At 48.2% G+C, this 17,266-nt stretch overlaps 1 protein-coding gene across 2 annotated transcripts in view; it reads right to left on the bottom strand.

Annotated features, from left to right (window-relative positions):
* LOC135820982 (solute carrier family 12 member 9-like) overlaps positions 1-17,266 on the bottom strand; it is a gene marked incomplete at its 5' end in the record, with an annotated part of 44,497 nt that overhangs the window by 14,513 nt on the left and 12,718 nt on the right. For both annotated transcript variants that reach the window (XM_065334039.1, XM_065334040.1), the window contains 12 exon segments: positions 1,249-1,374; positions 2,727-2,777; positions 8,471-8,539; positions 9,111-9,173; positions 10,103-10,191; positions 11,049-11,120; positions 13,379-13,410; positions 14,000-14,124; positions 14,438-14,523; positions 14,978-15,022; positions 16,060-16,138; positions 16,502-16,563. In XM_065334039.1, the coding sequence (XP_065190111.1) occupies positions 1,249-1,374; positions 2,727-2,777; positions 8,471-8,539; positions 9,111-9,173; positions 10,103-10,191; positions 11,049-11,120; positions 13,379-13,410; positions 14,000-14,124; positions 14,438-14,523; positions 14,978-15,022; positions 16,060-16,138; positions 16,502-16,563 (899 nt within the window).

The raw sequence follows: 17,266 nt of genomic DNA, 5'->3' as shown, positions 1-17,266 counted from the left end.
CAGGCAAAAACAATAGAGAAGAAAGCAATGTTGACAGAAGGCGCACACATACAACACAAAAAGAAATGGGATACACGGATGGGGGACAGCATTGAAGAACAAGTGATGACTCCACGAGTCGACAAATAACGACTTCTGGGCCAAACCGGATCCCCTTCATCAGTATCTGCTGGGTAGGCCGTATCGTGCCACATGCTACAGTTCATTTCAAAAATATAGACGCATGGTATTTTCGAAATATTTCAAATTTGGCTGGAGCTTTTTGAGAATTTGTTTCGGAATATTGCTCAGGTCCTTCACGCAATTACTGTCATAGAGATTTTTAAGCGATCGGATAGCAAATGCCCGATTTCGGAATTTTTATGCACAAAGTGATCACAGATTTTATGTGGTATAGATGCTGGCCTAATGGTTTTTTGAAATCACGCGCAAGTATATTTTTGAAACGCACTGTAGTGTGGCTGTTTTCAGTACCAGCAAAGGGTTACTGGCCGTGAGGGCCCAGTCCAGTCAGCAGTACCGGTGCATGTGGCAACCTAACATGAACTGGAAACCACTCAAATGTGTATGGGTTCATATAAAATGAAACCTGGGCCCAGTCGTCAGCATTGTCATGACTCTGACTTGGCTGTGACATGGCACCTTACAAGCCGTTTAAGGCTTGAAACTTATACAGAACGCAGCAGCGGCCACAAGGACACAGCTGCACAGAATCCTATGCACAGCCCATGGCCACATGGACACAGCTGCACAGAATCCTATGCACAGCCCATGGTCCAATTCATAAACATGTACCTCAGGCAAGAGAACAGGGTCAATGACTGTTTGTACAGTCAACCGTGTGAATAACGACCTCAGGCGTAAAATTAACTCACGAATAACGCCACCATCTTCAGACTTCGCGAGCATTCAACTGCATACTGTCAACCTCATGAACAATGGCAGCTCGCGAATAACGATACTTTTGTCGTGTGCACGACGGAGGGTCATTATTCGCACGGTTGACTGTAGATCACAACATATTGCAGACTGCAGCTGCAGTTGCTGTGCATCATGCTAAAAGCATAGAATTGGTAGAGGCGGTGACCAAGATGCACGCTACATTGTAGGTCACCCGCCTGCCCGAGACGGCAGGAATATAAAAATAATTTCCTTTCGCCTACAATGGCCGTGGTGTGGTCCATCACTCTCAAACCTCAAGCCCGGCAAGAAGTGAATGGTCATCTAATAATGTGAGGAATCACTTACCGTCAAGAGGCCCCGTACTCCTTGGCGCACCGACGGAGAGATGGTGAGCTCCACAAAGGCTTTCAAACGACTGGTGTCAACAAAGTCTATCCACGTCGGCAACTGCTCACGGTACCAGCGTACACTCTGTATGTGTGTACACCATGATACAATGACACACACACACACACACACACACACACACACACACACACACACACACACACACACACACAATGACACACACACACCGACACACAATGACACACACACCAACACACACACACACACCAACACACCGACACACACACCAACACACACACCAACACACACACCGACACACACACCGACACACACACCGACACACACACCGACACACACACCGACACACACACCAACACACACACCAACACACACACCGACACACACACCGACACACACACACCGACACACACACACACACACACACACCGACACACACACACCGACACACACACACCGACACACACACACCGACACACACACACCGACACACACACACCGACACACACACACCGACACACACACACCGACACACACACACCGACACACACACACCGACACACACACACCGACACACACACACCGACACACACACACCGACACACACACACACACACACACCGACACACACACACACACAGGGAAGGGATAAGCAGATAGATGGACACAATACATTGTACTTCATGGGAAGACTGACAACTGGATGCAACTACATTGTGCAAGATCAGCCAGTATAGTCGCAAGTACAGTTATGGGTAAGTAACAGTTCCAGAGCTAGTATTTCTGGCATTCCGTAGTTCGTGATTTTAGAGATCTCTTAGGTTCACAGATCACAGTAACATCAGTCAGGGTAGTACCCCTCAGTAGCGAGGTCAGGCGAAAATTTTGGAAAACCCTATCGAATTGGGTATCCACGGAAAGCTCAAAGCTTCAGGAGTTCAAATCTAAAATTTGGGCTGAGTTAGAGCAGGTAGAAAAGAGTTATGGGTGTTGAAAGGAGCCCGACTACGTGATTTTTTTGTCGCGACGAATGTACGCCTATGTGCCATTACATCATCGATTTTCAATGGGCCAAGCGCGACAAGCGAAGTCCTTTAACTGGTCACGTGTCTGACCTCGCTACCCTCAGGTTAGCGCCCCCTCAGGGTAGTACTTCCTCAGGTCAGTGCCCCTCAGGGTAGTACCCCCTCAGGTCAGCGCCCCCTCAGGGTAGTACCCCCTCAGGTCAGCGCCCCTCAGGGTAGTACCCCCTCAGGTCAGCGCCCCTCAGGTTAGTGTCTCGTCAGCATGGTGTGCCATGTTGCTAAAACCACTGTTTAAACTGCACTATGCGCGTGCAGCAGTGGATCCACTCTGGGTCAAGATTGATCAAAGCGATATTCAGCACACAGGTATGCAGTTAGCAAGGTAAGCGTCTAAAGCAATCAGCGTTCCTATTAGTCTTGCTGCATGCTCACCTGCTCATCATAGTCACTGACAATCACATTGCCTAGAACATATAGACCACCCTGCAAAGAGATGCACATACACACACGTACACGCACAAGCACATGCACACCATCACAAACACACACACACACACACACACACACACACGCACACACATTGTGGGAATGCTCCATATTCAACATTGCATTCAATTGCCAGACGTCAATGTCGTGTAAGCATGGACACTATCTTAACTCAGAGTCATAATTACAACTACGTTCAGAAGATAGCTGCTACACTGCTCCCCCACCCCAATGTTGTACAAGCCATTTTAGCACGTACACACTCCCGTATGCACACACTCCCGTATGCACACACTCCTGTATGCACACACTCCCGTATGCACACACTCCCGTATGCACACACTCCCGTATGCACACACTCCAGTACACACATCCATACACATGCACGCACCCTCACACGTACACGTGCATTCACTGCCGACCGCTATCTTCCCCGCTTACTGCACCGCTGACCTCGGTCTTCCCGCTCACCCTGTTCCCGGTTACACCCTTGCTAAGCCGTTTGCCTCGCTTAATACATGCACTCCTTTTTCCCGCTCACCCTGTTCTCGCTTACTGCGTGCACCCCTTTTCCCTCCATAGTAAGATTAGATATACCCCCAAGACCCAACTCTGCCTTGCTCAGTTCTCTCTTCTTCCGCCCGAAGTCTTACCCGGAGTTGGTTGTCGTTTGTCTTACTCTAATAGTTGTTCTTGTGAGCTGAGTCTCGTGCGTCCCCTAAGTCCTGATCGGATGATAGTGTGTGAGAGAGTATGTAATACCAAGAGTCCATAAACAAGAGTATGCAACTGTGATCTCTTTTCTATGGGCCAGATGCGCGGCGCGCTGCCTTCATTACATCATTCAGCTGCAGTCCGGCACTGCGGAAAATCAAACACTACGCTTTCCCTCTGGTTTGAAATGAATTTTCGTACGGAACTGGAGTTCACGCGCCAAAATTTAGAGATCGCGTAGGTACTGGAATGAATCGAGCAAAAACGGATGGGCTCGTACGAGAAATTGTGGGTTTGAGCATGCTTTCAGAGCGTGATGGAGGCAAGTTACGTAATGAAGGCAGCGCGCCGCGCACTGGCCCATAACCACAGTTGCATACTCTTGTTTATGCACTCTTGGTAATACTTAGTACGTACTGCCTCCATTTACTACATATAGTACATGACCGTAATTCGATTATTCATCGACGACGACAGTGCCTGGGGACATAGACACATACAGAGATGCACTGCTGTAGTTTCCCGCCCAGTGCGCTGAGTTTGCTGTGCCGCCTTCGAAAGGAGATCCATGTCTATTTACACCCCTAATTGTGATTGTGAAAAATTGAAATGTTTCCTCTTTGTATCTTTCCCTATAACATCTGAATATCAAAAATGATTAAAGGACTGTTCTTTCCTGCCTGTACTTGGACCAAGCCACCTCAAAGTCCAGAGGTGGGCCAGAGCTAGGTAGCTAAAGGTGAAGACTTTGCAGAAAGAAGACCTGGAGGTTATGGAGTACCTCATGGTCACTCTGACCCTGGCAAATGGGCAGAGGGCAGGGCCTCTCTGCAATATGACGGTGCAGGAGGTGAAAAGATCCCTGACAATGTGCAAGAAGTAAGTTTCAGATTTATTTTGTTCTCTACCAACATGTAGTTGTAAGATCTGTTCGTGTTCACTGGCGGCTCAACTATCCTGTAATGTGTTCTTTTATGCTTCCTGTGATTGCACTTTACATTGTAATACTCTCCTCTTATCTTGTGTGTAGGGCAAAGTCAAAGGCCATTGAAGTCAAGGTTTTTGACCACAAAACTGCAACCACCAAGCCGGCTGTCATCTCCTTCCCTGATGAACTGCGCGACGTGTTCATCCTCTACTACAAGATAGTGAGGAAGAGTGAGCGTGAACACAATCATGTTCGTCAATTCTTAAGGTAAGTTTGAATACACGTGGAAAATGATATTCTGCGATAGTTCCCTTTCTTGCAAATAGGACAAACTACATTTATGTAATCTAATGTTATTGTGTTATTGTTAATGTTATTGTCAATGTTGAACATTTCCTTGGTTTATGCGTGCTTGGTTATCTGTGCATATGATTGTTTTTGTTTGCGTTTTGGTATGCAATCTCATTAACTCTGTAGGGAACAAGTTCAGCTCGCAGGTGAGCCAAAGAATGTTCATCAACGTTGCTGGAAGGACCGGCATCGATATTCCGTCTTCAGCCACGGAGGGCCGTATTATGACTTCGTCGGCTGCGGCTAACAACCTGGCCACTGACGATGCTGCCAGAGCGGCTGCCCACATGGGCCACTCTACCAAGACTGCGGAAAAATACTACCAGCATGTGAATGCAAGCCAGAAGCGGCAGAGGACTTTTGACACCATCCGCAAGGCGAGAGGGTCGTCACAGTCAGCTCCAGGAAAGCGGTTCGACGTATGAAAGCACTTCCGCGAAATTCCCGGCAAGGCGGATCGAGTGTGTTGCACGATTTGCAACGCGGAGTATGCATATCGCGGCGACACTTCGAATCTGCGTGAGCACCTGCTCGCAGCTCACCCAGAAGCCCAGCAATCAATGGATGGTGCATCTGGAAAGACCAGCAGCGCTGGAGGACCGACAGCCGCTGGAACACGGCCAATGACATCGTTTGTGGCACCGAGAGTTGGTGGCAAGAAGTGCCCTCCCGCGAAAGCGTCGGAAATCAGCGAGCTCATAGCCGATTGGTTTGTTGAGAAAATGCGGCCCGTTTCAATCGTCCACGAAAGCGGCGGAATATCGAGTAATATGAGTTCTTTCGCCATAAAAGTTGGTTTTCGCTGTCACGTTGCATTCACACCACACTTTTAGAAGCATACCTCTGAGGCTAACCAAGGGGACACTGTGCTTCTCCGTGTTTCTTTGTATCCGAGGGCTCGAAAATTTCGGAACCCAAGTTCTATGGTGTATGACATCACCGGAGATGAGGGCCGTCTATAAATACTCCCAGGTAACCCCTAACCCAGGTAACCATTGAGTTACCAGTGGAGCTAGTGGATGTAGTGAAGACAGCGATAAAGGTATCACCATCGATTCGTCGTGCGATTGTGTCGGAGCGGGTTAAGAAGTTATCCACAAACTTCTTTCCGACCAAGCTATCCTCTCCCGTCGCCGGTGGGAAGAAGGTCGGCGTTGATATATATGTGAAGACCACATCGACTCTCTCCGCTGAAGATTTCACAATGAACACGGTCCAGCAGTACGCCATATTCGTGTCGGCTGTGTCCTGGTGGCGCGATGCTCAATCTCTCCGCACTGTGCATCACTCAGTGAGCTGCCAGACGTATGTCATGCCGGCATGCATGTGCAATGTAAATTAGTTCCTCCACACGTGAGCTGCGGCGAGGCTGTTGTGCTAGGAACATTGTACTACTAGGTGTTCTGGGTAGGAGCACGTGCAGAAAGAATGAGTGCACAAGTCATCATGTCATCTGTCGCGCGTGTAGCTCTGTCAATACGGCAATGTCTCCATTCTCAGCATCGCACTAAACAAGTTAGGACTTGCATGCTAGCGTGTCAATAAAAGTACTTGCCCATGACAAGTCGATGAGTATGTGCAGGAATGCTCTTCATACGTCGTAAAGAGTATCGCTAAAGAAACCGGTGTACGTTGGTATGAGCGTGCTCGATCTCAGTAAGGCGCTCATGGACGAGTTCTACTACGTCCATCTGAAGGCTCGCTACGCAGAGCGTGTCACTTTGCTCTACACGGATACCGACTCGTTTGTCCTGAAGTTTGCCACGGACGATCTATACGAGGATATGATGAGCACCATCGACGAGTATGACACGAGCAACTACCCGTCTGAAAACCCGCTTTACAGCCAGCAGAATAAAAAACCGCCGGGAAGTTTAAGGATGAGCTGGGTGGACGCCTGATGACTGGGTTTGTGGCGCTTCGCTCTAAGATGTATGCCTATGACGGTGAGGAGAGCGGACAGCGTGCAATAAACACAAACAAACAAACAAGGCTAACCGCAGTGCATATGCATGCCTGTTTGTTTAGGATGGAGTCCCGGATCACCAGAGTTGTGACAACGGTCCGCTACACATACACGGACGATGTGGTGGTGGGCGACAATGGAGTCCGATTGAACTTGGTGCGTATAAAGACCACCAAACAGCAATGGTTTAGCGACGGCCACTCGACGGTGACGACACGCCGCACAAAAAAAATATAGCGTCCAAAACCCTCAAGACGTGGACCAGCTAGTGGCAGCGCCTGGACAACATTAGAACTCCGCGTGAGTGCGTATGTGCCACCGTTACTCATGCATGATGCACTCCATGCAAACACTTGCATGCGCCACAACAACAAAATGTATAACATCTGTATAACATCGTGGAGTTTGCCGCTGTGGCCAACTCGCCCATCAATGTGCCCAGTCACGCGTCCACATCCATCAAGATCAACATGATCTGCATGGATCAGTACATGTACACCATGGACAAGGAGAGAGGCATCAAGAGCGAGATGGTTTGAAGAATTTTCTCTGCACTAGAGCAAGGAAGAAGCAATGTGCGAGCGATGGATGGCGGTGACTTAGCAACGCAACAGCGATTTGTGAAAGGTGGTGACTTGAGCACTACCCATCGCCAAAGCGGCGGCTTTCTTGGCTTTATCGGTAACCTGCTCGGACTCGGTCCGGCTGAGCTGCAGAAGAGCACGTCACAACCCTCCAAAAATGAACTGCCTATGCAACGTGGTGGTTTCCCCTGGGCTTTAGCTGGACTATCTCTACTCCCTATGCTGATGAACGGAAAAGGTCGGGTCTCATCGTCAACAAGCTGCGGTCCTCTCTGACGCAAGAGAATGCCGACATGCTGGTGTTCCTGTGCAAGAATACCATGCTGTCGTCAGCGAGATCCAGAGTGAGCTGTCAGCTTGTTGCTTCCAACCAACCAGAGCCCAAGCCAGCCTCTGATTTCATGCAGGTGCTGGAAGAGGAGCTGTCACCACTTCCCAATCTTGCTGAGACCATTGACTCGAGTTCCAGTGAGGGTGAGGGTACTGGGTACAGATGAGGAGGACACTCAGTAACTGTTGTTGTTCTGATGGGCTTACGCCAGTTACTGTTTTTACCGCATATCCACATTATTAATTCACACTTCGACTTAACTGTCATCTGAGTGATGCTGCACTGCATAAAATACACCTTACTTCTTGCTGAATAGCAGTGGATATTGCACTGTAGTGCTCTAATATCATTCTTCGTACCTCTTGCTGAATATTGCATGCTTTTCACTGCTTGATTTCGCGAAACGAGCAATTTGTCTTACTGATTATACATTCAACGCCATAAGTAAAGCAAGATGCGCATTCAAAACACACACCATTCGCACAGGTTAGATTTCCTTGAACGTTTTCGTTGCCATCCCTTCAGCAACTTGCTTTACTTATTGCGTTGATTTCATTTCTGTCTCCACGAAAACTGTTTGATTATACATTCTTGCAAAATCCGACTATACGGCTGTCACAAGGTCTAATTTTTTGGTTCTTTATTCTAGAATTTTGACCGTCTCTGTGACCGTGAAAAAAAAAGAATCCTTCGACACCGTCGTTTGTTTCGAAAAGAAGGTTCGAATGGGAATTTGAGAACTTCGTTCCACCCCTAAGTCTTCGCTAAGTCAGAGATCCACTCTGATTTAGTCCCCCCCCCCCCTCAAATACATACCTTCTTCAGATCATTGATGAAGCTCATGAGACGATAGCAGGAGCGTGGGTTCGCAACCAGCAGCAGCATCTACACAACGGGCAATAGAAAAGAAATGCAAGACAAGGGAAAAGGAAAGCCTTACTATCAGTTCATCCTGACCTATATGCATGCACCGTGCAAGGCAAGACTGCTAGTTATCACTCGGCTGGGATTTACATCAAGAGAGTGTGTGCAACTGCCCATACTTTTCTAGCAAAGTACTGGGACAGCAGAGTCTGGCATATCGTATGACAACACAGGTCAATGGGTAGAGTACGCTGGCAAGCAGTGCAAAGTGACCGCCACAGACAGAGAGAGAGAGAGAGAGAGAGTCGTGCCCAAAGCAGGGTTCCGTGCGACCCTGTAGCTATCAGGCACTGGGTGCAGATAGTGTGTACGGGTTTGTTACGTAATGTGGAGTTCTGCCGCCTCAGACTCCATAGACTGTGGTTGCAAATTCCCGGAAGTTATGCACTCTTGCTGAAATCCATGCATAGAGGGCAACGTCACACATGCTAACAGAACAGCTTAGCTCGCAATACACACAATGCACGTGTACAGTCAAAATCAGATCAGCTGACTACGTCAAACACTACATTGGCCCTGGCCATGGCAATACCTGGGGTCGCCAGAACTTGACGTGGTCCTTGCGCACGTCAAGGCGAAGTAGATACTTGCGAACCTATACACATACACACACACGCACACACACGTACACACACACAAACATGGTTAGCAGTCATTTCATAAAGGAGCATTTTCAGAAGATAACAGCAAGACCGAGAGTAGACTCGGATAGAGAGCCAAGGACGAATTTTTAGGAAAGAAAAGGTTCAAGGAACTACTAAGTTATGTTACGCTATCACACTATCTATAGCGTAACTTGTAGTTCCTCGGTCCTTTTCTTTCCCATAAAGACAGACAGCCCCGGACATATCTCGGCAAGCCAGTCAGCTGAGGATGTTAACTGTTGCCCTTGTGCGCGTCCTAGACTCCTCACCAACTTTGATGTTCACACCCATGCACACATACTCCAAAGCACGTGAAGGTATGCATTCAGCCATTCACGCACACCCACACACAACAGTTCATGTCGCCAACAGAAGGGCGTATGATGAAGGCCCGTACTAGGTTCGACATCAGCAAGAGTACATACCCCCCCCAGAGTGTGCAACGCCTGATCCAGCTCTGCATAAGGACCAGCGCAAGGCCGGTCTCGAGGCAGGGCACCGTTGTTTGATCCGAGAGTCCCAGCGACTCCCCGGGTCCCCTCAGATCTGTACGGTACTATGACGCAAAGATCCGATTACGCTTGACCAAAACCCTATGCAGAGCTGGATCAGGCGTTGCACACTCTGGGAGGTTATGTACTCTTGAAGTCTTGATATAAGTGTACTTGCGGTACACCACTGAAAGGACTCCGAGAGAATGCCACAGTGCTCAATACCTGGTAGCTAGAATGTGGTACATGAATCAGTACAATAGTGAACAAAAACAGGAACCCATTGATTCAGGTGTACAGGATTCACATGCCCAAACAAGCAGCCGCAGTAGCAGCAACTGCAGTAACAGCAACAGCAACAGCCGTACATGTACCACCAAACAATTTACCTGGTGATAGATTAGAGCCTGTGATACTTCTCCCCAGTGAACTCCAGGTGAACGGAATGAGATGAACAGGAAGAGAATGATCAACAGCACTGCAGCAGCAGCAGCAGCAGCAGCAACAACAGCAGCAGCAACAACAGCAGCAACAACAACAGCAGCAACAGCAGCAACAACAACAGCAGCAACAACAGCAGGAAAGACATCAATAGCAGTATTAACAGAAGAAACACAAAGTCCAAACAAAAAGTGATTCAAGCGCACTGAATGCCCACATACAACAGCACTACAATTACAAAAGCGCAGTACATTGAGCAGGCTGAATGCCTGCCTGTGGCTTTGATCATCATGGCTGGAAGTCCCGGTCTACATCGTAGCTGCACTGTTGATGCCTTGATGACAAAAACAATCACTAGTAGCTGTCTGCAGTATTGCAGTTTCACTGCACTACAATTCTCTAACTTTCCCAGTTCATCAGCATAGTCACACTGCTGCATACGTATACATTGCACTCATATAGGTACAGTGAGGTATAGATGCAGTGATATTATAATAGGAGCAGTGTTGCAAAGAACAACAACACGGGCAAGCAAGGCTAGTTTGTGGCTACTCTGACTTTCATGCTTACGCAATCATCAGGCAACGTGAGAATGCCATTGGCCGTGCCGGTATTCCCTATGTGTAGGTACAGTGAGGTACAGTAAACTTGTCAATGCGACCACCTGTCCTGGAAGACCACCTGTCCTGGAAGACCACTGAAACCAGCACAAATGGATGCTATTTCCAGGCAATTGACCCTGGATAAAGAGACCACCTGGTAACAGAGCCCATGTTTTGAAGGTCCCTTGAGCGGTCGTGATAGGTTTCACTGTATATGTACAGAGATAGAGCGCGGCACACCCGGCAGGCGTATGTATAGTCCGTGCTAGATAGGCATGGAGATTCTACTCACCGACAGCAACAGCCGCATACAGCGCATTGATATAGAACATGACGACAAAGCAGCCAAAGAAGCCAAGTAGAGCTGCAAGGAAGTGAACAACCACACACACACACACACACACACACACACACACACGTACACACACATACACACATACACATACGTACACACACACGTACACACACACACACAACAATGCACAAGGCTTGTGAGCGCTTCCTCCATCAAAATAATCTATAACAGTTGGGAGCACGATTGGCACATTCTATACCAGCCACAGTGGCAGCAGTAGCCACAGTGGCAGCAGTAGCCACAGTGGCAACACCTATTACACTGTAGTGGCACTCCACACACTGCTCTGTCAATGAGTCTAGTCGTGTGGAGAGCACACCAAACTATCACACTCTACAGTGCTCTGTCAATGAGTCTAGTCGTGTGGAGAGCACACCAAACTATCACACTCCACACACTGCTCTCTCAATGAGTCTAGTCGTGTGGAGAGCACACCAAACTATCACACTCCACAGTGCTCTCTCAATGAGTCTAGTCGTGTGGAGAGCACACCAAACTATCACACTCTACACACTGCTCTCTCAATGAGTCTAGTCGTGTGGAGAGCACACCAAACTATCACACTCCACAGTGCTCTCTCAATGAGTCTAGTCGTGTGGAGAGCACACCAAACTATCACACTCTACACACTGCTCTCTCAATGAGTCTAGTCGTGTGGAGAGCACACCAAACTATCACACTCCACAGTGCTCTCTCAATGAGTCTAGTCGTGTGGAGAGCACACCAAACTATCACACTCCACACAGTGCTCTCTCAATGAGTCTAGTCGTGTGGAGAGCACACCAAACTATCACACTCCACACAGTGCTCTGTCAATGAGTCTAGTCGTGTGGAGAGCACACCAAACTATCACACTCCACACACTGCTCTCTCAATGAGTCTAGTCGTGTGGAGAGCACACCAAACTATCACACTCCACAGTGCTCTCTCAATGAGTCTAGTCGTGTGGAGAGCACACCAAACTATCACACTCTACACACTGCTCTCTCAATGAGTCTAGTCGTGTGGAGAGCACACCAAACTATCACACTCCACAGTGCTCTCTCAATGAGTCTAGTCGTGTGGAGAGCACACCAAACTATCACACTCCACACAGTGCTCTCTCAATGAGTCTAGTCGTGTGGAGAGCACACCAAACTATCACACTCCACACAGTGCTCTGTCAATGAGTCTAGTCGTGTGGAGAGCACACCAAACTATCACACTCCACACACTGCTCTCTCAATGAGTCTAGTCGTGTGGAGAGCACACCAAACTATCACACTCTACACACTGCTCTCTCAATGAGTCTAGTCGTGTGGAGAGCACACCAAACTATCACACTCCACACACTGCTCTCTCAATGAGTCTAGTCGTGTGGAGAGCACACCAAACTATCACACTCTACACACTGCTCTCTCAATGAGTCTAGTCGTGTGGAGAGCACACCAAACTATCACACTCCACACAGTGCTCTGTCAATGAGTCTAGTCGTGTGGAGAGCACACCAAACTATCACACTCCACACAGTGCTCTGTCAATGAGTCTAGTCGTGTGGAGAGCACACCAAACTATCACACTCTACACACTGCTCTGTCAATGAGTCTAGTCGTGTGGAGAGCACACCAAACTATCACACTCTACACACTGCTCTCTCAATGAGTCTAGTCGTGTGGAGAGCACACCAAACTATCACACTCCACACAGTGCTCTGTCAATGAGTCTAGTCGTGTGGAGAGCACACCAAACTATCACACTCCACACAGTGCTCTGTCAATGAGTCTAGTCGTGTGGAGAGCACACCAAACTACCAACTGTTCGCGGTCACGTTGTGAGGCAAGGAACCCTTTTCAATATCAGTGCAAAATTACAAATGGTAGTCCTGTAGTAGTAACATGATACCAAGAGTACATACCCCCCAGAGTGTGCAACGCCTGATCCAGCTCTGCATAGGGTCTCGGTCGAGCGTAATCGGATCTTCTGATGCCATGTGTACACTCCACACCAGCGCAAGGCCGGTCTCGAGGCAGGGCACCATTATTTTTGATCCGAGAGTCCCCGCGACTCCCCGGGTTCCCCTCAGATGTGTACAGTATTATGACGCAAAGATCCGATTACGCTCGACCAAGACCCTATGCAGAGCTGGATCAGGCGTTGCACACTCTGGGGGGTTATGTACTGTTGGTGATACTAGTACATCAGAACAGTAGACAGTGGCTATGAAGCAGTGCGTACTAGAGCACGAGTACATGGCAGAGGGCACAAGGAACACGGTCCTATGCACTTACCTGTATGCCAGGTGAAGAAACGGAACGATGGCCTGCACAAACAACCCGCCAGCCACACAGAATAGCAGCAAGTCAGAATTGAAACACAGCTCACAAAGAAAAGGTGCAGACACTGCATAGAAAAAGCATGTGAACGAGACAATGACAACATGCGAGACTTTACTGGCGGACATATAGTTAGCTGCATAGTGTATGTAGAAGATATAATACAATTTACTGTGTGCTGTGCTTTTGGGACGCCCCTGCTCGGTGCGTTAGGGACATGATAGAATGGCAACAAAGATTGTGGATGCATGGATTCGGATGGAGAGCCAAGGATACATTTATGGAAAAGAAAAGTGTTAGCGGACATTATAGAGAACTTGTAGTTCCTTGGTCCTTTTTCTTTTCCATAAAGATTGTGGATATTGAACATCTTGATGGTGGTGATTTCCAACAGTATAGGGAATGTCCAGAGTCATATTTTGCTGCAAATGGCATGGGAGTAGTGGCAACATCCGCATCGACTGTTCAGGCCAACTCTACACAGGTCTACGCACCGGCCAGTTCTAATAACAGCATCCACAACTGCCCCTCCCCCCCCCCCCCCAACGCACACACAGATCTTGTACAGGTATTTACCGGAAGTTGGGAGCCGAGGCAACGGTGAGAGCGAAGCACGCAAAGTTCACCACACCGTACGATATCAAGAAGAACATTGTTACGATTGGTGCAATGGCGTTAAGCTTGCCAACTAACAAGATTAGCTACACATAAAAACAGAGGATGGAGAGAACAATGGAAACAAAGGCAGGTCAGGGGAGACCGTGGGACTAACAACCCTATCACAATGCTCGAGAATAGCTAACATCAGCAGCAGCAGCAACAACAACAACAACAACAACAACGAGCATTGCAATAATACATTAGCCAGCTGCACCCTCTGTTGGTCACAGCCCCCCCCCCCCCCCCCCCCCCACACACACACATGACATTGTTCTTCCAACTTAGATCAAGGATGGAGTCCAGCATAACAAATTAGAAGCACAAACTTTACACTAGCCCTCCACCCTGACGTACCTGGACAAAGAACCATGAGAGCAATACAGCTGGTATAGGCTCTTGTTTGGCCAGCATCAACTTGGCAAACGGCGCCAGTAGTCGACCTACGCCATAAACAGCAGTGAAAACAATCGAAGCAGCAGCAGCAGCACAGCAGAATCACTAGCATACTTCACACAGGGTAAACGACAGGTAGCAGAGGATAAGTAGCATGGCAGCTGCATCCCTACATGTACGTGTTGTCTGCTACCCCATCACCAAGGTCATCAGTACAACACATGGTCTGATCAGTATTCACCAGCACAGGATCACCTGGTTGACAAGGATTAGCAAAAACAACCAAAATATTCCAAATAGCCAAATTCAGCTGCGAGCCTTGAAAAGATAACACTACGCTGTCTCCAAAGTGCAGGAGTATCTGCATACAGTGTGCTGGGGTATCTCCATACGGTGTACAGGATATCATTACAACAGCAGAAGCAGCAGCAGCAGCCCAAGTGGAGACATGTACAACATGAACAAACAAAACATACACCGACACACGAAGTATACACTCACCGAACAAGCCATCTTTGGCCAGGGCCTGCAAGACACGTGACGATCCTGAATACCAATAGGTACATGCACAAAAGGCCAGATTCAGCATCAGTATCGTATCAGACATGGTGAAAGGAAAATCCCACAGGAAAAGGAGAGTAGAGCAACACGAGCGTGAAACATGTTCCCAGACAAAGTCAGCAGCACACTTGAGTGAGAAGTTGAGTCAGGATTTCACTTGTCAAAACAAGAAGCTGTATCCAAACTAAATAAGGGGGGGGGGGGGGGGTTGTCAACTGACAACCGCTCTATTCAGTTGCTATTCACTCTTGGTGCATGCGTTGGATGAAAACTTCTTTTATTAGTGACGTCAAGAAATTATGACGTTTCGGGCCAGTCACCTATCGTCAGAACCCCCTTTTATTTACAATGCAGCTGCGTGGTGTCCACCACTTTCTGAGTGTATCTGAACTGTTGACGACAACAATGCTCTGCCAAAAGGGCAACTCACGATCCGTAATCTCACTGTGCAGGAACTAAAACACAAATATAGAGATTCCACTGCCCCACTCTGCACTGAGACATACCTGCTCCACCTCTATCATGGACATACCCGCCCCATAGTGCGTTTCAAAAGTATAGACCTCTAGACTTTTTCGAATACTGTAGTGTCTTGTATAAGAAGCCTGTTTTGAATAGAAGCCTGATTTTTAAGATACACTGTCAACACATAAGCCTGGTTTAGTGTTGACATACATAGAGATACGTGGTTTGAATAGAAGCCTGACTTGAATAGAAGCCTAGCACTGAAATCGGCGTATACGGCCGTAAGCACCTGCTTTTATACGCGACATTACGGTAATTCAAATTAGGTTTGGGCTTTTGAGAAATTTCTCCGGAATATTGCTCAGGCAGCTTCCGCAATTTTTCTCATATAAATTTCTAAGTGATTGGACAACAAACGCCCAATTCGGAAATTTTATGCACAAAGTTATCACACATTTTATGTGGTATAGATGCTGGCCTAACGGTGTTTTGAAACAAGAGGCCTGGACTTTTGAAACGCACTATAGTGCCCTGCAATATGACCCCCGGTCACTCACCTATCAGAGTGCTGAGAGCGGCGGAGAGCGTGGCTGCAAATATCCCCATGGTGACCAGTGGTGGCACACTATTGATGTGCTGTAGAGAAGAGGGGCAATGGTGTTGGATGAAGGCGGCATAATCAGGATGGTGGCAGAAGAACAATCAAGAAACACACGGCACAATAAGGTTTGTAGCACACAGCATAACTGTAAGGTACGTTCATCAAGACAGGAGCAGTACAGGTGGAATCGCTCAGTGAATACGTCCGCAGAGCAGTGTCTGGTCTGTAAGCTGGCCAATTACACCGAATTAGAAGTCCCACAAAAACCCACCTGTGCGTGCGCGCACGTGCGCACATGTGTTCCAGGACCCAGACCATGGGAATGGATACTCACTAATGACATGCATTGGTATGGGGCTTCATTTCCTCAAAGCTTAAGGACAACAAAATCAAATTACCTCCAGGTAGCCGTAGTCAAACAGGAGCATGTCTCTGGTTACTGTGAACGCTGAGAAGAACACTGACAATACAACCACCAGGAACACCAGCAGCGGCAGCAGCAGCAACACCAGGAGCAGCAGCAGCAGCAACAACAGGCGCAGCAGCAGCAGCAGCAGCAGCAGCAGCAACAACAACAGGAGCAGCAATAAAATAAATTCAAAAACAGTCATAGTGAACAGGACTAGCAAGCACCAAGGGAAAAAGAGAGTGTGGTTCGTGTCCAATTCGGGTGAGCACCAACCGCTTTGTTTTTGTTCTTCTCCGTGTTTGGCGGAACATAATGTGCAGCGGGGAATAATGCCCTCGCCCCTCCCCCGAATACCTCAATAATGACCTCGCCCCCTTCCCTGAATACCCCAATAATGCCCTTTCCCCTTCCCTGAATACCCCATACACTCATTTTCTCTAATCCGGCCGGTCTGGGATCAAGCCCTGCCCACAACTTTGAAATGCCCGGAACTCTGAATCACACACGTTTCAATGATGAAGGGCCAGAGATCTGGCATACGACATTCCTATCTCCACAAACCTTGGCAAAAGAGTAGTAAGGCGACACGTTTTTATTTCTATGTTTCTCGTCACCCGCCCGCATACGATTCCGGAGTCTTGAAGAAAAAAAGAAAAAAACTGTGCTGCACTGACTGTGCATGTGGGGACCAGCACACTCATGCACATGTACATAATGTGGCCTGGCCTGCGCGACACATGATGCAAGGATGGCA

Source organism: Sycon ciliatum, chromosome 7, assembly GCF_964019385.1.
Source record: "Sycon ciliatum chromosome 7, ocSycCili1.1, whole genome shotgun sequence".
NCBI lineage: Eukaryota > Metazoa > Porifera > Calcarea > Leucosolenida > Sycettidae > Sycon > Sycon ciliatum.
The sequence above is the reverse complement of the archived record's forward strand: the minus strand, read 5'-3'. Positions and strand labels throughout refer to the sequence as shown.